This window comes from Oenanthe melanoleuca, chromosome 21 (assembly GCF_029582105.1).
Source record: "Oenanthe melanoleuca isolate GR-GAL-2019-014 chromosome 21, OMel1.0, whole genome shotgun sequence".
Lineage (NCBI taxonomy): Eukaryota > Metazoa > Chordata > Aves > Passeriformes > Muscicapidae > Oenanthe > Oenanthe melanoleuca.
Window position 1 is genome coordinate 1,296,401 of NC_079354.1, and position 23,236 is coordinate 1,319,636.

Below are 23,236 nucleotides of genomic sequence, written 5' to 3' on the forward strand. Positions count from 1 at the left end.
AGAGCAGCACTGGGAAAAGTTACCACCTCTGAATTTCTACACTGATCTCCAAGTAAAAATTAAACTTCTGCTGTCAAAACACAAAAATCCAGTTGTCTTCCTCAGGAAACTGCCAAGCCCAAAGCCCATTTCTCCCACATCTCTGTTGGAGGTAAAGTACAAATCCTGATTTGAAGCACGACGAATCCTTCAGACACTGAGGTTAAGTTTCCTTAACTGTGCAAATTCTTTCCACAAATGCCACTTTTTTTTTTTTTATGCTGCTCAGCCAAACATAAGCCATCCTTGTCCTCTTTTCCTCCTCCACTTTTTGGATCACAACAGGCACTGAAGTGTTCTGTGCTGGCACCTGTGCTCACAGACCTGTCCTCCTGACTGTGACCCCTCTGGATCCCCTCTGACCAAAACCTGCACTGGCAAACAGAAAGATGGAATCTGGAACCACTTCACCTTTCCCTTCCCCACAATACATGAGGATTGCTATATAAAGGTTCAGCTGTACCCTGCACTGAGCAGGGCTCAGCAGATTCACCTCAGTGAGAGAAACCTGCCCTGTGCTTTTCTTCTAGCAAATTCCAGCTGTTTAAAGAAGTTCTTGTATCCAGCCATGACTTCATGGTCATCTGAGCAGAGAAGGATTTAAAAAGACAGCCTTGGTTCCATAAACCTCCTCATTTTTGTCCCAGGGTATCAAAAATCTCATTGGTCCTGCTCTGTTCTGCATCTGGGGAGTAACTGCAAACTTGGCTTTGCTGAATATGCAAAATTCCTTTCTTCCAGTCAGTTCTGATACCAATCACAACTGTTACTTACAAGAGAAGTTGGAGAGCTATGAAAATAATGCATGAAAAGAAGTAAAAATTTGATACCTGTAACAGAAGTGTGACCTTAACACATTTGGACAGGCTACATTTACACTGAGCTACAGAACCCAGCAAGGAAAGTTCCTTTTAATGTGCTTCTATCAGCACTCTAACATGATGAACTACATCTAAGGCTGTGTTTTAGCTCCCTTTCAGGAAACATGAAGCAGCAATGAAATTTGTTCACTTTTTCATGGTTTTTAGGCACCTCCCTAAGGAAGTGTCCCAGTAAAGAACACACTTACTGGTTCATTTTGCTTTGCAGCACTCACTTGCTGTGTAGTTTTAGCATCACTTTCCACCCCAGCTTAGGAGATCACAGAGTACAGAGCTCACAGCTGAACCTGATCACATCCCAAGGATGTGGAGTAAGTGCAGTGCAGGACCAGTACAGCCCCAATTTACAGAAAAATTATTCAACTGATGACTCACCCAGACAGTTTCCTATCCCTTCTTTAAAAAAGCCACTGCCTGATCTACATTTATCCCACATGTGCTCTATTAATTCCTTTGTTTTACACCTCTTTAATAAGACAGGGGCTGAAAGTGTAATGATTATTATCCTGCAGCAGAAGTTCATAAATCCCTGTCCAACTGCTGCATTTCAGTGCCTGTCCTTGTACTGGAAGATGTGAGAGCTGCTGCTGCACATCGAGATTTTTTAAGAGTACAGCCTTGAGGGAATGGAAAATGCAGATGCTTCAAGATTGAGCTTGGAGATCAAAGAGAAGCCAGGTCATGCCAGGACAGAGACAGCCTCAATCTGTTCTAGGGGGAGGAAGGTGGGAAAGCACCTCAGCATCTGCCTTTGGCACCAGCTGACAGCTTCAATCCCATCTGGCAGCACAAACCTCAGCAGTGCCTCCCCCTCTGCACAGCTGCCCCAGGGACACAGACAGACAGACAGACAGACAGACAGGCAGGCAGCTCTGAGGGAAGGACTGACATACAAGTCTCTGTACTGGTCGAAGGCATTGTTGGCTTCCACCTCCAGCTTGCGCAGGCGAGCCGAGGGCATGGCACCGTCCTCCAGGGGAGGGTCGTACTTGTTGCTCCAGGGTGACCTGCAGGGACAAGCACAGGGACAGTCAGGCAGGGGACAAGAGACAGGCACTGACAAACAGCCTGGGCACAGCCCCAGCCTGGGGGACTGCTGGCCTGGATGGTCCTTGGGGGTCCAATCCAGCTCAGGACATCCCATTGCTCTGACCTCACTCAGAGATGCTGAACTTCCAAACACAACAAAAGGTGCCCAGAGCAATGTACCTGTAAAAACTGCACCCTACACACCCATTTCAAACACTAGGCCCTCAAAACTCACCTGGGGAATATTCCCTGGCTTCAGGTTTTTCTAGATAAAAAAATAACTCTTGGCTTTCAATCTGTTCCTTCTTATATATTCAACAACAAGGCTTCAGCTGCTGAACATTAAATATTTAAAACTGTTTTCATGCAAACACAAATGGATTGTGTAGTTTATTTGGGATCTGACAGTATTTGAGGCAAACACTGTTGGCTATGATTAAGGTCCCCATTTCCTCCCACTATTCTGCTTTGAAATAAACTCTACCTTTAGCACAACATTGGGAAACCCTTTGAACAGTTTGAAGGATTTAACCAGGTTTGTAAAGCTGCATGTTTTACTACAATTTCTGCAGGTGTGGAAGAGATTTCTGTACTCTTAATGAAAGATTTAGTATTAAAAGATTAATGGAACCCTTTGCCCATCTGTTTGAGGCTTTTATAACTCCCATTCTGGAAACCTGCATTTTGCTTTTCATTTCCCCTTGGACTAACCAACTCACACACATCACTGCTGGCTTAAAGAAAAGCACCTCCACCCTTTCTCTGCCCTTTTCCCACTCACTTTGCCCAGCCCCTGGCCCAGTGCTGGCCACAGGAAAGTTTTTTCTCACTCATTTCTCAGAAATGCAGGAGGGGCTGACACCTGTTTGATGCAAAGCACAAAGCCCAGGCTCTGCTCTGCTCCCTTCACCCCTCCCAACCACACCTGACAGGAAAGGTGAGACCAGGAAAAGTGGAGGTGTTGTGTTACATGTTCTCAGGTCATGGTTCTCATCTAAGGACATGGAGGGGCTGGAGCATGTCCAGGGAAGGGAATGGAGCTGGGGAAGGGGCTGGAGCACCAGGAGAGGCTGAGGGAGCTGGAAAGGGGCTCAGCCTGGAGAAAAGGGGGATCAGGGGGGACCTTGTGGCTCTGCACAACTCCCTGACAGAGGAGACAGCCAGGGCAGATTTGGGATCTTATCCCAGGGAACAGGGACAGGAGGAGAGGGAACAGCCTCAGGCTGGGCCAGGGGAGGCTCAGGGTGGACACCAGCAGGAATTTCCCCATGGAAAGGGTGGTCAGGGATTGGAACTGCCCAGGGGGGTTTGCAGTGCCCATCCCTGGAGGTGCCCAAGGGCTGGATGTGGCACTCAGGGCTCTGGGCTGGGGACAAGGTGGGGACTGGTCAAGGTCAGATGGTCTGGGAGGGTTTTTCCAAACTCAGTGATTCTGAGATTTTGTGATTTTAAACAGCTGCTTTAAATGTGGTTGCTTTGGAGGGGAGTCAACAGGCACAGGGTCCCAGCTGGGTCAGGCTGGAAGGGCCCCCCAGGACTCACCTGGTGGCAGCTCCCTGCCCAGTCCAGGGCCCAGGATTGTGTGAGGATGGCTCTGGGATATCTCCAGTGAGGGACTCTCCACACCTGTCTGAGCAACCTGTCCCAGAGTGTGCAAAGAAGTTTTCCCTCGTGTTCAGGTGCAATTCTTCCCTGGGCTCAGTCCCTGCCTGTTCCTCTGGTGCCACTGCTGGACCCCAGAGCAGAGCCTGGGCCCTGCTCAGAGCCCTCCCTGCACACAGGGACACACAGGGACACACACAGGGACACACAGGGACACACACAGGGACACACACAGGGACACACAGGGACACACAGGGACACACAGGGACACACACAGGGACACACACAGGGACACACACAGGGACACACACAGGGACACACACAGGGACACAGGGACACACACAGGGACACACACAGGGACACACACAGGGACACACAGGGACACACAGGGACACACAGGGACACACACAGGGACACACAGGGACACACACAGGGACACAGGGACACACACAGGGACACACACAGGGACACACACAGGGACACACACAGGGACACACACAGGGACACACACAGGGACACAGGGACACACACAGGGACACACAGGGACACACAGGGACACACACAGGGACACACACAGGGACACACAGGGACACACACAGGGACACACACACAGGGACACACAGGGACACACACAGGGACACACACAGGGACACACACACAGGGACACACACAGGGACACACACAGGGACACACACAGGGACACACAGGGACACACACAGGGACACACACAGGGACACACACAGGGACACACACAGGGACACACAGGGACACACAGGGACACACACAGGACACACAGGGACACACACAGGGACACACACAGGGACACACACAGGGACACACACAGGGACACAGGGACACACACAGGGACACACAGGGACACACACAGGGACACACACAGGGACACACACAGGGACACACAGGGACACACAGGGACACACACAGGGACACAGGGACACACACAGGGACACACACAGGGACACAGGGACACACACAGGGACACACACAGGGACACACACAGGGACACAGGGACACACACAGGGACACAGGGACACACACAGGGACACACACAGGGACACACACAGGGACACACACAGGGACACAGGGACACACACAGGGACACACACAGGGACACAGGGACACAGGGACACACACAGGGACACACACAGGGACACACACAGGGACACACACAGGGACACAGGGACACACACAGGGACACACACAGGGACACACACAGGGACACACACAGGGACACACACACAGGGACACACACAGGGACACACAGGGACACACACAGGGACACACACAGGGACACACAGGGACACACACACAGGGACACACAGGGACACACACAGGGACACACAGGGACACACAGGGACACACACAGGGACACACAGGGACACACACAGGGACACACACAGGGACACACAGGGACACACAGGGACACACACAGGGACACACACACAGGGACACACACAGGGACACACACAGGGACACACAGGGACACACAGGGACACACACAGGACACACAGGGACACACACAGGGACACACACAGGGACACACACAGGGACACACACAGTGACACACACAGGGACACACACAGGGACACACAGGGACACACAGGGACACACACAGGGACACACAGGGACACACAGGGACACACACAGGGACACACAGGGACACACACAGGGACACACACAGGGACACACACAGGGACACACACAGGACACACACACAGGGACACACACAGGGACACACAGGGACACACACAGGGACACACACAGGGACACAGGGACACACACAGGGACACACACAGGGACACAGGGACACACACAGGGACACACACAGGGACACACAGGGACACACACAGGACACACAGGGACACACACAGGGACACACACAGGGACACACAGGGACACACACAGGGACACACACACAGGGACACACACACAGGGACACACACACAGGGACACACACAGGGACACACACAGGGACACACACAGGGACACACACACAGGGACACACACACAGGGACACACAGGGACACACACAGGGACACACAGGGACCAGGTCCCTTCCCAGCTCTTCCTCCACTCCTTTACCCAAAATCTCTGAAGTCTGGGAGAGGTTCACATTGAAATCCCCCTGTACCCAGTGCTCCAAATGGCTCAGGCACTGCAGAGGGTGAGCAGAGAACTCCCTGGGAGCTGCTCCAGGTGCAAACACCAAACCCCTGGAGGGGCAGGACCCTTCCAGCCAACAGCTTGGGCCATTTTCATCCCATTCCAGCTGGATCCAGCAGCAGCTTTACCAACAAAAAAATCCTCCTAGCACAACCCAGTGTTTTTTTATTTTTGTGGAAATGCACTCACAACACATTTAAACACTTAACTGGAGGCTATTTGAAGAAAGACAGATGGACAAGCACTTAAATTTCAAAAGTCAGACCTCTAATTTCCCCAGAAGAGAATGGTTTGTGTTTCAGTTAACAGGTTTCAGTGTTGTTGGCCCCAAATTCCCCATAAGGATTCCATTTAACAGAGTGATCAAACACACTTCCAGTGGAAATGTATGGACAAAGTCAGGGACCTTGAAGTCTAATATTAAAAAAAAAAGAAATTAATAAAAGCTTTGCCTTCCCAGTGTGGATTCTATGACTGACTGATATCCTTCAAAAACCTTTGTTATTCCAGGAGCACTCACAGAAGTGCCTGTGAGACTCCCACAAGCAGGATTTGGTAATTGAAGAAAATGAAAAGTATCTTTTATGAAGATCCAAGGAGACTCCAAAAATCCACCTTCTAGTCTGATCCATGTTTGACATGGACCAAACCAAGTCTGTCTAAACACAAGGAAAGCTAAACTGTGATGGGCTAAGCATTAAGATATTCATTTCCCACAGCAGCTTTTTTCCAGGCAAATTCCCAGTCAGGTAGTAAAGCCACTCAAAAAACCCAACCCTATAAAACTGGATTCCCAGTGCTAAGTCTGAGTACCCAGCCCCACCTCTCCTGCTCCAGGAGGAGGCTCAGTTGCCCAGGGAATGCTTTGAAATCCCTGGATTAGTGCTAAAAGAAATGCAATTAGCAACCTGTGCAATATGGAGAAAAGGTGTTTAGCTGGAATTTGTGCAGGAATTTGTGCAGCATGGGGCAGGCAGGGAATAAGATTCCCTGGGACTTCTAATTGAGCATGTGGTTCTGAAAAATGGCTGTGGAAATATCAAAAGCTTTTAAAAGCCCAGTGAACTCCTCGGTCTTGGCTAATTGATTAAATTAGTGTAAGAGCCACTTCCCAGTAAGAACTGCAGATTTTATGAGGTAGGAAGCAGTGTCTGGACACAGGCACAGAATGGGATTAACATGCACAGGGCAGTGCTGCTGGGTTTCAAAGGCTTCTGCTGTGTGCTGAAGGAAAGAATTTACTTCATGAATCAGAGCTGGGACCAATCAATTCCAGAAGGAAGAATCACTTCAATCCAGAATGCCTGAATCAAAAGCCTCAGGAACAGGATCCTTTCATGCCAGCAATTAACACATGGTGCCTGTTCTAGAGGAACAAATGAAAGAGATTTTCTGAAACCTCATTACTTAATAAGTCCTGAAAATTTTAAAAACTGAATTCCTTCTACTTACTTGTAACTACTGAATATCTTCTCAGAAAGAGATGGAGCAAATTTCAGAGGAAAGAGTGACAGTGCCCTTAGAGGAAGGGCTGTCATGTGCCCTAATTAAACACAGGGGTTATTAGTGATTGCACAATGTCCCATTACTGTCTAACAGTGCCTCCTCCCCTTCTCTGTGTCCCTGGTGATTGATGTTCACATCAACAGCCTGAGCAGGATGCAAAGGGGCTGCAAGAAACACCACAACTTCAGGGAGAAGGCATCTCTTGGAAGAGCCACACAGAATTCAGGATTTAATCCCTCCTCCTGCACCTGCCAGAGGGGCTGCAGCTGTGTGTGTACATCTCGTGGGGGCAGAAGCTCTAAACTCCTATTTTATCTACTAAGTCAGAAATTATTAAATGCAAGTAGCTGTTAATGTGGATCTGACCAGCTGGGGCACACAAAATTAATGCAAAATGCTTTTAGATGGCACCAGGCTCTTCTGAAGAAGGCTGGAATAGTTTCTAAATATGAGATTAGTACCCTAAAGAAAGTGAGTGACACTCCAGGTCCTGCTCACTTATTGGCCCCTGCAACAGGTTCTGTTTTCAACAATTCATGAGGATTTACACTCAGCCACAATCCAGAGGCACTGTCAAACTCTGCATCCACTCTCATTCTCCATCTCCTGTTTCTAGGACAAAAAGAATCTCAGCATGTTCTGTGTAAATCATCCACACAGATGTGCTTCACATTAGAGAGGGACCTTCCCTGCAAAAGCAACTGAACCAATTCATCTCAAATCCTTTACAAGCTCACCTGCTTCTGCAGTGATGCCTGAGCCAAAGAAAAAAGATTTCTTAAAAAATATTTTCTGAAATTCCACTTTGAAACACAATTCTGGAAACATTCAGGCCAGATGAATGTAAAACACTACATGAAACCTACACAGAGCAAAGTGAGATTCTTCCTGGAGATAATTCCAAGCACTAAAATGTAAATGATGACACTGAAGGCTCAGAACCATCCCCTGAAGCAGCAGGATGGCTGAGCTGGCAGTTCAGGGCAGGAGATGAATGGGGTTGTCACCTCACAGCCCACAACCCTTAGTAAAGGAAAGAATAAAAGTGCTGCAGGAGTCCCAAAGGTTTCTGGACTGTAAACTCATGATTGTCAAATTAAATATCTGGAACTACACCACTGTCACTACAGCCATTAAGGAAAGTCAGACAATGTGAGAAAGTGAAGGGATGATTAAAACATAAAAAAAAAAAATCATCCTAATGGCAAGAAGAAAACACATTAAAAGAGAGACTGTGTTTAATGTGGCAGCCAAAACACTGAAACCTGATTGTACCATTCCAGTACTACAGCCCCTCCTGCTTCAAAACTAATTATACTGCAATTATACACAGTTTACAGGGTTGAAATATTTTCATTGTTTGTCTGCAGTCCTCAGAATAAATCAGCTATTCTGGTAGATGGGGATTCCTTTCCTTTGGTAAAAACTTGGGCCAAGATTTTCAAACTGAACTAATGACACTGAGTCCAAAGTCAGTCAGTTCCTTGCAAAACATGAGTGAAAGAGCCTTTCCCAGCTGGCAAATCCACCCTGTTTTGTACAAGCTGAAGATGATTTTATTCAAACCCATGGCTTGCATCATCTCTTTTCTGTCATTATCCATTCCAGAGATTTTGCAACCTTGCAGGGGTCTAATTTCCTATCAAGGCCATTTCTGCTAGAGAACTGACTGGTTTTAATCTAGAAGGCAGAAAACAAAGAGAAATACATCAGTCACCTCCCTTTAGCAAGGTAACAACTGCACTTTTTGGACTCTGAATCTTTGAATGACTGACATTTCCTTGGCTGAAAACAAGAGGGAGAAGGGTGTGCAAGGCCTGCACGTGGATGTCACTCCCAGAGCAGCCCCAGCCCTGGCTGGGAACTCACCTGTAGGAGTCCCCATCTCTGTTGTAGTCACACAATAGATAATCCTTCCCTACCACCTTGTCTCGTGCAATCTTCAAGGGCTGATCCACAGAGGAGAGGAGATCTTCACACAGGCTGGGGACCTGCAGGTGGGAGGAAACAGAGGACAACATGTTAAGGTTGGAAGGACTGGCACCCCTAAGAACAGATTTTGTTATTAACAGCCCACATCTGCCCCAAAACTCTTCAAGGAATCACTTCACTTAGAACACATCCCTATGCTCCAATAATTCCAGATGTCATCAGCAGACCAGTGGTGTGGCCCAGCACACTTCAACACCCACACAGTCCATCTCACCCTGTGCCAAGGGCAGTGACTGTCCAGGGCTGAAGGCCAAAGGTAAATATTCCCAGTGGAGAGGGATGGAGTGGCAGTGAGGGGCTGCTAAAGGAGCTCACCATCCATCCACTGCAGTGAGCTTTCCCAAGCCCCCACTCTGGGTCCCTCAGAGCACATGGCCAGGCTGGCTGATGAGAATAAACGTGTCTGTGTGTGTGCAGTGTCAAATCCACCACACCTCCTGCACCCTGCACAGCTTTCCATGGATCCAGAGCCCCCACTGCCCCCTGCCCTGATGTGGACAAGGACAAGCTCTGCTTCCAATGTGGCAGAGGGGCTGTGATGTCCTGCAGGGACAGGAGACTCCATCAGCTAATGTGCAGCCCCAGTCCATCCCAGGGACCATCAATAACCATTCCTGCAGTTGTCATCAAACAATCAGTGCACCATGTGTTTCCACTGGAACAACAGTCCAGATTTCACTGCAAGAGAAATGGACTGAAGCAAAATGCCCCTTGCAAACAACACAACAGGATCACAGGACACCTGGGAAGTTCTTGAATAGATTGGTAACAATATGCTAATAAAACAAGAAAAAAATAAGCAGGGTGGAATCTCTTCTGCATTTCACTCTGCATCATAGAGATGAAAATCTGAGTGAGAATATAAGCACAAAAGGTAATCAAAGGCAAAATTAATCATGAAGTGATGAATCCACAACTTGTAAGAAATGAAAGGGGGAGGGAGAGAGGGAGAACTAAAGAAAACATGGAAATGTGCTTTCTTTGATTCAGTGAATGGATTAATACCATTTCAAAGGAAAGAAGGCTTTTTTTTAGGGTGCAACAGCCCCAAAACTATTTTAATGAATTAGATGGGACAGAAGAGTTCAAACTGCCTGGAACAAAAACATTCCTGATCACAAGTACAAGGCAGTAACACACAGAGGATGACAGTCAGAGTGAGCAGGGACACACATAACCAATGTGACTATGAAAGACCAAAAAAACCAAAAAATCCTAAATGGAAAATAATGACAAAACAAACTGTGGCTCCCCCATCCCTGGCAGTGCCCAAGGCCAGGCTGACAGGGCCTGGAGCAGCCTGGGACAGTGGAAGGTGTCCCTGACCCACACAATCAATCCTTAAACACACAAAAAATCAGAGGCAAACCAAGACATGGTTGGCAAAGTGCTGAAAAAGCTGAAATATTCATTGGAGTGTTTCTATTTTGGTCTCCACAGGCTGTAGTGTGGCCATCACAGAACTGCAGAGCCCAGACCAGAGCAGGGCAGCTCAGGATTTAACCAGCTCAGGGCTCCCATGGCAGTTCATCCCCTGGTAGCTGCAGGCCTCAGCACCACAGCACAGCCCTGGGTAAACAGAAGCAGACAAGCAGCAGCAGCTTTTGGGGAAATTCTTCCTTTTCCTGAGACCAGACACTCAAATACTTCCCAGAGCTGATCCAGATCAGCAGTGTCTTGGCACAAGGCAGGTGAAATGATCTATCTGTGAGCACATCTGGCTCCCTCTGTCCCTTCCTTCTCTTCTCCACTAACATCAATTTTGGGTTGTCTCTTCAGCAACTCCCTGTGCCTGGTGCCCCCAGAGGCAGCAGAGGCAGCCCAGGGCAGCCCAGCACTGGGAGGTGAGCAGTGCAGCCCAGCCCTGGGAGGGGAGCAGTGCAGCCCAGCCCAGCACTGGGAGGTGAGCAGTGCAGCCCAGCACTGGGAGGGGAGCAGTGCAGCCCAGCACTGGGAGGGGAGCAGTGCAGCCCAGCACTGGGAGGGGAGCAGTGCAGCCCAGCACAGGAGGGGAGCAGTGCAGCCCAGCACAGGAGGTGAGCAGTGCAGCCCAGCCCTGGGAGGGGAGCAGTGCAGCCCAGAACTGGGAGGGGAGCAGTGCAGCCCAGCCCTGGGAGGTGAGCAGTGCAGCCCAGCACTGGGAGGTGAGCAGTGCAGCCCAGCACTGGGAGGGGAGCAGTGCAGCCCAGCACTGGGAGGGGAGCAGTGCAGCCCAGCCCTGGGAGGGGAGCAGTGCAGCCCAGCACTGGGAGGGGAGCAGTGCAGCCCAGCACAGGAGGGGAGCAGTGCAGCCCAGCACAGGAGGTGAGCAGTGCAGCCCAGCCCTGGGAGGGGAGCAGTGCAGCCCAGAACTGGGAGGGGAGCAGTGCAGCCCAGCACAGGAGGGGAGCAGTGCAGCCCAGCCCTGGGAGGGGAGCAGTGCAGCCCAGAACTGGGAGGGGAGCAGTGCAGCCCAGCCCAGCACTGGGAGGGGAGCAGTGCAGCCCAGCACTGGGAGGGGAGCAGTGCAGCCCAGCACTGGGAGGGGAGCAGTGCAGCCCAGCACAGGAGGGGAGCAGTGCAGCCCAGCCCTGGGAGGGGAGCAGTGCAGCCCAGCCCTGGCCAGCAGCCCAGCACTGGGAGGGGAGCAGTGCAGCCCAGCCCTGGGAGGGGAGCAGTGCAGCCCAGCACAGGAGGTGAGCAGTGCAGCCCAGCACAGGAGGGGAGCAGTGCAGCCCAGCACAGGAGGGGAGCAGTGCAGCCCAGCCCTGGGAGGGGAGCAGTGCAGCCCAGCCCTGGCCAGCAGCCCACCAGCACACACAAATGGCCAGAACACACTCCTGCCCTTGGGTCAGTAATGGTGATGAAAACAGAACTGGGGGAAGTGGCTTTTCCAGCCTCTGTTTCCACTCTTTCTTTGGGAACAGCCCACACCACACATGTGAGTACAAGGAGCCTGGCTGAGCAATCCTCCAACCCCAAATACCCACACAAAGCCTTCTCACAGAAACCCCAAACCTGAGGCACAGCTGATTCCCCTACAGAAAAGCTGAATTTACAACCCTTATAAAAAAACCCCACACAAGTAACTTTCAGATTTAATTTTAAGAACAGCCCCTGCCTGGTGTGGGGTTTCTGCAGGGCTCAGAGCACAGTCCCATACTGACTAGAAGGAACTTGTAACCCATTGTTTTTTTAAGATGCAATCTACTGAACTAAACTTATCTGTGGATGATCTGGTAACAAATATTCATGAGCAGGGTCTCCTTCCCAGTTTCTGAGGGCTGTGGTTATTCCTACAGCCATAACAGTGACTGCATTATATCACACACTTACTAGAATATAATACTGCACTGTATTATAATCCTCCATTGTAAAACAAGCTGTATATCCCCTTGGTACAGACACTCCACAGGACTTCAGGCAATCTATTCTTTTCCCCTTCTCATCTTTCAGAATAAAACAGAAGAAAGCCCACTCATCTAATTTGGAAATATTAGAAAATTTCTACAGAATTTATAAAAAGAACAGATATTCTAGCTGATGGAACTACTCATGTAATTCTAATTATTGGAAAAGTACCTTAGTGTGGCACAGTTACCTCAGAATGTAATTCTTATACCATTTATTGTATCAACTGTACTTCCAAAGAATGAATTTACAATTTATGAGCACTGCCTTTCCTCTTCCACTCTTGAAAACAGCTTACAAGGCAAAGGCAGTAACCTGAACAAGGTAATTTGCAGCTTTGAACACTTCAGCTTTATGTTCATCAGACTGATTCCATCTGAATTTAGGTCCTTCAGATTCTTTTCCATGTCAAGTACTGAATCTTACTAAAACATGCAAATGACTGTTGTGCACATTCAGACCCTTGCAGGATTCAGTTTATCTTCTGATCCCAGCAAAGGCAGCTCTGGTGCTCTGAGTTTTCTTTCTCAAGCAGTGGATTTGCATCATTAATTTTTCTTGTTAAGGTTGTTCCCTGTTAACTGAAGAGCCAAAACTCACTCAGGTGCCTGAGCACTTATCTGTGGCAGTCACTACACGTGGAATTTGGAATTTAATTGAGAAACACAAGAATTAAGGCATTCCTCAGGCAGACTGAAGCACTGATTTTGTTCCATTCATCACCACACCACAAATAAATGTCACTGGGATGCAAACACTGAGGGTGATGTTCCTTTATAAGCAAAGACTGGGCTCCCACCTTTGTTCTGACACAATCTTTTCCCACTCCAAGCACTGGGAGGTCACATGCAGAGCACAATCTGCACCTTGTATCTCCAGCTAAAGGCCAGATTAATGTCACCTGGCCCTAATGCACCCTTGTTCCCCCAGATCAGCTCTGTCATCTCTTCTGGTGGCTCTGGGCACTCAGGAAGTGAGACCACCCTCAGTGTAAAATGGAAAGAAAAAAAGAATGATAGCCAGGGCTCAGCCTGGAAGAACAGCAGCATCATTCAGAAGGAACAGGGCACAGTGCTTGGGGGATACTTTTTTTTAAGGAGATACACAAAGGATGTGTAGTGCAGAGGAAAGAAAACCTGAATGAGAAAGTGATGGAAATGTGTTGAACAAGGATCCTGTTGTCCCAGATAACCAAATTCTCCAGCAGAGCAGCCCAGGTATGTGCACAGTGTTTTAATTAAGGCAACTGCTCTGCTATCAAGACAAATAATCACTTGTGCCAAGTGGAAACCATATCCTTTTTGGAGTTTCTAAGTTCAGTCATTCCTTCTGGGCTCACTTCTTGGTTCAAGGAGTTTATTAGCAATTAAACAATTGCTTCTGGGTTATTTTTTAAAGCACTTTTAAACCAGTATCTAAAAAGAAATTCACAGAGGAAAGAGGAGCAATACCTCAGTTCTCCATGTCTGACACACAGTCCCATCCTTGCTTTGACCACACTGAATTGCACCAAACTCTGCACTTCACACACCCAGGAGTCTGTTTTCTGCTACAGCCTTGACTGAATGTACCACATCTCCCAGTGAAACAGCAACATTCCTGCTGTACCAGCCCTAAGAAATCATCTTTTTCCATGTTTATTCAGAGGTCAGCATTCTGACCTCCACAGGAACCTTACACACTGGAAAACTATACTAAATGCAACAAAATTAAAGAGTATATGTTTTTTTTTCCTTAAAGAAGCAGAAGGAATTAGGGGAAATGGATTCAAACTGAAAGAGATTAAGTTTATTTTGAAAATTAGAAAGAAATTCTTCCCTGTGAGGGTGGTGAGGGGCTGGCACAGGTTCCCAGAGCAGCTGTGGCTGCCCCTGGATCCCTGGCAGTGCCCAGGCCAGGCTGGATGGGGCTGGGAGCACCTGGGACAGTGGAAGGTGTCCCTGCCATGGCAGGGGTGGCACTGGGTGATCTTTAAGGACTCTTCCAACCCAAACATTTCTACAGTTCTGGGAAGATGAGACAAGCTTCAATTAGCCAAGGAGCCATTCAGATCCACCTGTGTTCTGAGTGCACCTGCAAGGTGCAGGTATCTGAACACATGTATCAGAGCAGTTTTTAACAGAAACCCCACCCCACCAGGAAGGGGAGTATTTTATCCCATGTGAACTGTCAACATTAAAGGAGGATGGAAGTGCTGCTCCCCCTCAAACACAGAAGAGCTCATGGAAGCTCACAAAATAACCCTTCTGGCACAGCTCCAGCTCAGATCCTTCATCCAAGAAAACATTATTCTGGTGTTTGGGAATCCCTGCACAGCTCAGAGTTTCCTGTTCCTGCAGAAGGCACAGCCCAGCAGATGCTGTGGGAACTCAGGGAGGAAGCCTGGCTCCACTCATCTTGGGCCTAAAACCACCAGGAAAGTCACTCCCACAAATCCACCCAGTGCTAAACCTTAATTTGATCCATCACAGCTCCAAAGCTTTGTTTATGAAATGACACTTGAATGGACTTTTGTGCTCAGACAAGATATGACTGACACTGCAAACAGCTCAGTGTTATTCATGTACTTGCACTGAATACCAGCACTGCAAGAACTGGCAAAACAAAAATTAACACAGATGAGCTTTTCTGGAAAAAGACAGATGTTGACAAGGTTGCAAATCCAGGTTTGTCTAGGTAACTGTGTCATAGCAGACATGCCACATTAATTTGAAAATGTTTTAATTCAGCTTGAGGAGCTACATTTAAAAAGGTGATAACCATTCATAAAACAGGATCCTTGGCTTTCTTCCTGTGCCTTGCTGGATAAACCAGAGCTTTTGCTGGATTCCCCTTCTGAGAAACAAAAGGCAGCACAGCCAGAGTGCCCTGGGCTGTGCCTGGTGACCTGCAGGTGAAGGCTCCTGTATCCCATTACCAGCCCCAGTCCCAGGAGCCACCACAGGGTATCAGTATCTTGGGAAGTCCTGACTGGTTGTGTCAGAGTCCAGCTGGGCTTGGAGATACCCAATGCAGGACATACTCTCTCCAGTGATATTTCTCTATTCCAGCTTTCCTGCATTCCTTGAAGAGGTTAGGGAGGTTTCCAACTAGGATTCATCTTCACACACTCCCTTCAGATGATATTTAAACAGATATTTTAAGGGTCTCTAACACCAGCAGTGCAGTGGCAGGAGCCTGGAAGACAAAAAGGCTTAAAAATAGAATAAGTGATATACGGCCAGAATTGAAATTCCCTTTTCCAATCTCATGCCAGAAGTGGGGTTGCTAGCTCCAAGCCAAGCATCACATTAGCAATTTATATGTATTAATTGCTATCTCCAATTACCATCAAGATATCCAGAGGTAATCTTTGCTAGCTGGAAAAGCTTCTGCTTATAGCCACTCACCAAATGGAGAAACTGGCTCTTAACCACCATAAATCTATTCAGAGAGCCAGAGCCCCTTTCTTTAGCCAATAATCCTGGGTTAGAAACCTGCCTGGCTGCTGGGAGCTCATCCCACAGGTCAGCAAGTCCAGGCAGAACAGGAGGTCAGAGACTCAGCTTTGAGCCCACAGGGCTGTCAAAGCACTTCTGCTTCCACCACCTTCTTTTTCAGCTTTCACTGGATCTGATTTTTTTGTTTCAAACATCTTCCACCCTCACCAGACGCTCAGCTGGCCATCTGCAGCCAATTATTTTATCTCTCCCCACACTGCTGCACAGTGCTCAGGCTCCTGGACTAACACACAAAAAGCTCCAGCCACATTCTCATGTTCTTTATGGTCTGTGCAGCCTGAGCAGTGCAGTTTGCCTGGGGGTAAATTCTGTAGCTTCATATATCTTCAGTGACTGAAGGCATGCAAGCAGATTTGGGACTTGCCTGGAGCCCACATGAAGCAACAGCCTGAACTGTGTTCAAGTATTTCAAAATCATAAGTTTATACATTTTAAGGTTCATCACTCTGGGATTTTCTAAAAAGTAACACATTCTACTAAAAATACTTCAGTATTCCCCTGTGATGAGGAAGGAGAGCTGATCACCTCCCAGATCTTTAACTGCAAACAGATAACCAGCCAAGTTATGACTGCTGTGAATACAAAGAAATCTCACTTGAGTTCTTCCATGGCAGCATTACTGCTCTTCAAGAAGACTTTCACTTTTGGGATTGACTCTGTTTCCAGAGCCTTACTGGGAGAAGAGAGGGAGAAAGCTGTGGCTGTGAGCAATCCTCCCTCTCCTGGTGAGCCTGTCTGCTCTGTGAGCACCATTTTCTGTCCCCACTTCATGCCAGGCATCTCATTTTCCTGAGTCAGCTAGATTTTTTCATCTAATTTATATTATACACAGCCAGGCAAACATCCAAATTAAACACTCAGCAGGAAATTTGTACTTGCTAAAGGAACCTGCTTAACTTTCAGTGAGACTGAGAGTGCATCAACTTCCCCACTCGAGTCAAAGCCACCAAGGCAATCCTGTCACAGATCTGTTGTGTGCTGCACATGGCCCATGAGGACAATAAATCCAGTTTCCTTCCACCTGTGCCACCTCAGCCCTCACAGACACATCTGAAGCTGTCTGAAAACACCCCCAAAGGGCTCTGGACCTGTGACCCTGGGCACCACTCACCCACCTTGCCCTGTGCTGCCTAGGAAGGAACCCTCCATGGCAGCAGTGCCCAGGAGCTGATCATTCTCTGGGATTTCTCTTGGAAAAGAGCACAGCTAAAAGTGCAGAGGGCTGACTTTCTGTACAACTGAGCTGAAGAGAAAGCAAGCAGGAAGACAACTGCCATGGATTGTTCTGACCTTTCAGAAGGAGCTGCTTGGCCACTTGGAAGTGAGCTCCACCAGCTTCCCTCCCTCACACCTCCTGCCACTCAGTGTGACTTTCCTGGGCCAAACAAAACCTCACTCAACTTACCCAAGGGCCTATTTCCAACCAGAGAACACCCTCACAGCCCCCTGCCCAGCAGGTGATGAGAACAGCTGATTCCATGGGAAACACAGTGAAGGGGCAGCAGCAGCTCCTGGCCCATGTGAGGCAATGAGGTGACACAGCACTGATGTGACACAATTAACATCCCAACTAATGCTCCAAGTGCTGTCACTACACTCAGAGTAATTGAGGTTGGAAAAGACCTTGAAGTTCATCCAGTCCAACCTTTGACTTGGAGTATCTTCATAACAAACCCATTTAAGAGCAGTGCAATCACCTTTCTCTCTTCTCTTTTGGGAACTTCCTTTCAGCTTGGACTTGGCTCACAGTTTCCAGAGGAGCTCCATGGAAAATTATTCCAATTTAAATTAGTTGTTCTTAAAAAGGCATGTGCCTACAGCAAACCTGATGTGCAGAGATTCAGAAGTCCTCTTGTACACTCTGAGCAGTGTATTTACAAATAATGACTAACTGAACCCCAAGCACAGCATTCCATGCCAAGGCCCATTTCCAGCACCATGCACAGCTTCTTTCAGGCAGGACTTCTGGAGGGCTGTGATTGACAAGGTCTCTAATGAACTCTAATTGAAGCCTCAGCAGTCTGAAAAACTCAACAACAGATGTGGTGAAAGGGCAAACCACAAACTGTTTTGCTAATGAATGGAGAGTGTCTGGGCTGATGAGGGCCAGTGACCCAAAAATTCTCATCTTCCACCCACTCTTTTCCTTCATGTTCAAGTTTGGGCCATTTCCCTTGTCAGCACAACACTTGGGGGCAGTCATGGACAGTCCTGGACATAGTGCATGTGTTCAGTTGGGACCAAGAGGCTCTTTTATGAGCACAAGCAGCAGAACATGGATACAGCAAGAGGGACCTCAGGGAGGGAACTCAGTGTGGTTATCCTTGCCAGCAGGAATACCAGCCTAGGAGTGGTTTTAAACTGCCAGAGGGCAGGGCTGGATGGGATATTGGGAAGAAGTTCCTTCCTGTGAGGGTGGGGAGGCCCTGGCACAGCTGTGGCTGCCCCTGGATCCCTGGGAGTGCCCAAGGCCAGGCTGGACAGGGCTGAGGTCTCAAGGAAGGTGTCCCTGCCCATGGCAGGGGGTGGGACTGTTTGAGCTTTAAGGTCCCTCCAAACCCAAACCACTGGGATTCTGGCAAGGAGATGCCAGTTCTTTACTGTGTTAGTTTTGGAAAAACTAACTCTTTACATACAAGGACATTTCTAAGCCATCTTCTCTCCTTCCAATGGATCTTAAGCAAGCAGCCACCATCAGTCTGGAGATCAAATCCTATAAAAAGACCATGACAGACTAAGCTGCAAACAGACTTCAGGCAACACCCTAAACTTCACACCAAACATTGACATGAGCCTCTGCTTCACACCTACCCACTGTGGCAGTGGGCTAAGCAAGGAAACCCAGCACAGGAAGCCAAGAAATCAGGGTGCCATGTTTCACAATTCTCCCCCAAGTTTAATGAACCTGCTCGTGCTCACTGTGCACTTGGAGTCTGCCCTTTTCCTCAAGGAGGGTCTTGTCTGCTAATGGGACAAGCAGCAGAATCAAAACATCAAAGGTCTGGATGAAATTTGCCAAGAAAAGGTCAAAAAACTATTTGCTGGAGTCTGGCTCGTGATGTTTCTGGAACTATTACAAGTGGCAGAGCACACACTGCTCTTGTCTAACCAGTGGAGACTTCAGGTGGTCAGGCTGCAAAACAGGTCTACAGGTGTCTCAACAATAAAGGAATGGTGCTGGATTTAACAAATTATTTCATCTCTGCCCCAGAGGCGGGGCTGCAATGGCTCCTAACAAGCACCAAAGTGCTCTGGTTCATGTTACACTATGAAAGGAGCCCAGGGAGTGTGCTGCTGATGGAAAGCATGTAGAGCACTAATGAGCACCATCCAAAAGTCATTCCAGCATTTAGAGGTACCCAGCAATTTTCTGAGTCATTAAAAACCCTCAGACCAATTACACAGCCAAGCTTACCATGGCTCCCCAAACAATTCCTTGTTTTGAGTGGTGCTGGGAGCTGCTCAAACCCCAATACCCACTCAGCTCTCCCAATTTCATCACAAAACCAACCATGTCACACCAGATCAGATCAGTGATTTAGTTACTTGTGTCCTACCTCCATCAACAGCCACAAAAACAATGCTTTAGGCTGCCAAGAGGTTTGGGGGCACAGATGTAGCCAATTACTAAATGGTTCAAAGAGAGAGAAATAATCCCTTCCTGCAGGGAATAATTTCTTTCCTGACTCTTACCTGTACCTTGGCTTATATAAGTAAAAGAGTTTGATAAATTTAAGTCAGCCAAAAAGAGTTTGATAAACTTAAGTCAGCCACAACTTTTTGACCATAGCTTACCATTACCAGCTTTAGAAGCACTTCCCAACCAAACCTCTGGTGAGCAGCTGCTCTTCTGCACTAATTTAGAAGCTTAGGTTAGAAACAAGCCATGTATTTAGACTGGACAATAGAATCCAGTTTTCCCACTGGCAGACTCTGTATAGATTAAAGCCATATTTCAGTAACACCTTCAGTTACTCCAGAGGCAACTGTGCCACACACAGTTTTAGGGGACAGTTGGCACCAACCAGGTTATTACAACCCAAATGTGCATCACAGGATGTGCAACTTGCAATGAGCCTAGAAATCCTTCTTAAGTCAGTTTTCTTCCTAGCAGTGTGTAAAGGACAACAGAAGTTCCAGGGACAAGCAAGAAAAAAAGGTATCAGACCCAAGATGGTCAGCCAGGTTTGGTTTTTGACACCAGACTGCAGAACATCTGATACAGCACAAATTAAAAATAGATTTGGGTGTTCTCCAGATGCCCAGACATTCTCAGCAGTGTCTTTGCAGCACTGTGGGGCAGCACAGCCACTGCACCTCCCAGAGCTCCACAGAGCAGGCTGTTCACCAGGAGATAATACCCAGGTACAAGGGCCTGCATCCATCTGTACACACTGCCCCAAATTCAAACAGCAGCTCCAAGCTGGCACCTGGAGGTGAGTTCATTAAGAGCTGCTAATGACCCTTCATGCCTAAGAGTGCCTGCACACACAGCCCAAAACAATCACCTGGATTCCTGGCATTGCTTGGCCAGTGCTTGTTCAACCTTGCCAAAAGACCAGGGGACAGACAAACCACCAGATGGCCCAGAAGGAATTCTTACATCCCAGGCCTTTGTCACAGCCACTTCCTGGGGACAGCATGCAGTACTCACCAAGTCAATGAGGTCACTGAGATTCTTCTCTATCTGCTGGGGAGGCAGGCGCCTCATCAAATCCAAGGCACAGTCCAGCTGCTGGTCACTCTGCAGGAACAAGGAGAGCCTTGGTCACAAGGTGGGCAGCAACAACACACAGCTCCCAGTTCTCAGCACTGACACAAGTCAAATTCATTCCATTTGATCGTGGATTATTGACTTGAGTCCAGTCCTTACCTCACCAAAACTGTTTCCAGTGTTGGTGTAAGTGTTTAATCTCAATAATAACCTGGGTTAGGGAACTGAAAGTTCCTTCTCTCAAAGTAGGTTTAACACTTCCTCATTTGCACTGATCAGCTTGAGATAATCAGCATCCAACACAAACTCTGTTCCACTACAGAGCTTCCTCTCCCCTGCAGCTTTATCAGAAAACCAGAATGAAATGCACATAAAGCATGATCCATCCTTTCCTTCTTCCCACAAAACACACACCAAGAGCTGCCTGTATCTAAGAAATCAGGGATGTCAGTTATTTATTGCTAACAAAGAAACCTCCAAAGGGCTCACTGTAGCTGGTCTCACACCAATTCTGACACAAAAAACACCCTTAAACTCCAGGTCAGAGTCAGAAAACTGACACTTGAGGAGTTGAGCCTCAGTCCTGACATAACCTTTAGCTGTCCTTTCTATCAGCAGACACAAACAGACACAGACACTTTCCTGCTGACCTAACAGCACCCAAAATCTGCACAAACTCCTTTGATCCCAGGTCAGGTGAAGCACAACACCAGTTTGTTTTCACTGCTCTTCCCCTCCTTTTTCCCTTTGCCATTTCCAGCCACCCAAATCCCACGAGCTGAGGTTTCATTTCACCCTCCAATGCTCATTCAAGCTCCCAAAGTCTTGTTTACAAACAGCTTCAACACTAACACAGCTCCATTACCACATTATTCAACACAGCAGCCCCCAGGACAGAGAGAAACAGGAAGCCAAGTTTCCTGCAATTAAGCCAAGCCTGTGGAATGAGGGAAGGAGGGAATGGACATCCATTAGGAAGCATCATTAGATGGCCGGGGGAGGGAACTCCTCACTTACAGCTACTGAATTCTCAGACCCCAAGGACAGGGGCTCTTTAGGAGTCTGAGCCTGCCCAGGCAGGGATCTCTTTTCCCAAGTATTGTCTGTACCTCCTGCTATCTCCTGCATCCAGGAAGGAAACCTGGCACATTGTCACAGGGCTGTGCTCCTCACTTGTGGATCATGGGAACATTTAGGGAAGTGCTCTGTCCTCCTCTGCCAGCTGGAGTTGTTTAAAATTCAAAAAAGCCTAGGGAAGGATGTTAAAAACCACCACTAAAGCTGCAACCCAAAGTATTTTAGAGGAAGGCAAACTGAAAATAAAATACACTGCATGGAGGAGAATCCACACTTGCAGTGTTAATGGATTAACCAAGGGAACCTGGAGTGACCATTTTTACCCAATATATTCAATATCAGCTGTAGAAGACACGAGCAGGATTGCTGAAGGCAGAGATTCTCCAAGCTGAGTGTGTGCAATGGAAAAACAAAAATCTGCAGGCACACACATCTGCCTGGTACACTGTACCTCCCCAGCATCCAGGAGGAAAAAGCAGGGCTGAGCAGCAGGATTCCTCAGTTTCTCACAGAGCATTTAGGTAATTAAACAGCTTGCCAGCAGATCTCTTAGAGCACCAAATAAAGGCAGGTTCTGCTGCAGTTGTGTCCCTAAACCCCTGGTTATACAGTCACTTTAATCCAGTATAAATCCGGCTGGAATGGTCAAAAAGGCAGCACAAGCTGACAGCTGACAGCTCAAAGTGGTACCTTGGGGCACTGGAGACATCTGGGATGACCTATTTCAGAACTGAGCAGGGATCTGCTCCTGGTTCTTCCTGTGCAGGTGAAGATTTTAAAGCCAGGTGTGTCAAAGCCAGCCTTGGGTTCAAGCCCAGCCTGTGGCTCTCTGGAGCAGCTGCAGCACTGACACCCAGAGGGGCAGGAAGCACAGCCAGGTGCCAGCAGCACACAGCCCTGATCTCACAGCTGAACACCCCAAGGATGTGCAGTTTTCAGCGGCAGCAGATCAGTGGTGCTGAAACCCCCAAACCTTCACACAACTGTGACAGGAAAGTGCTCTGGGGAACTCAGGATGTGTCACCCACCTCTCCAAGCCCCACCCACTTCTCTCAACTTCACATGTCCTGCATTTCCACTTGCTTAATTCTGCTGTAAAATCACTGACAACAGGTTTCTTAGCAGACCTCCAGACAAAACATTTCCACGGAATTTTTGCCTACACCCAAGAAGAGGCTGCTGCAGGGGCTCCCTGAGCAGGTGATCAGACAGGCTGTCTCCCAGGCTGGGCTGCTCCCAAAGCCAAGCTCTTTGAGCTTGCAGGACTTAATGAGCTCTGTGTTAACTTGATAGGAGGTCATTTTCCACCATTCCTGTTTCATCCA

The 23,236-nt window shown here is 48.2% G+C and overlaps 1 protein-coding gene across 2 annotated transcripts in view; it reads right to left on the minus strand.

Annotated features, from left to right (window-relative positions):
• Nucleotides 1-23,236, minus strand: part of CAPZB (capping actin protein of muscle Z-line subunit beta) — a 56,795-nt gene that overhangs the window by 21,583 nt on the left and 11,976 nt on the right. For both annotated transcript variants that reach the window (XM_056508070.1, XM_056508069.1), the window contains exons 2-4: nt 20,775-20,864; nt 9,108-9,229; nt 1,814-1,927 (exon numbers count right to left, since the gene is read on the minus strand). In XM_056508070.1, coding sequence (XP_056364045.1) covers nt 1,814-1,927; nt 9,108-9,229; nt 20,775-20,864 — 326 coding nt within the window. The remainder of the gene's footprint in view (nt 1-1,813; nt 1,928-9,107; nt 9,230-20,774; nt 20,865-23,236) is intronic.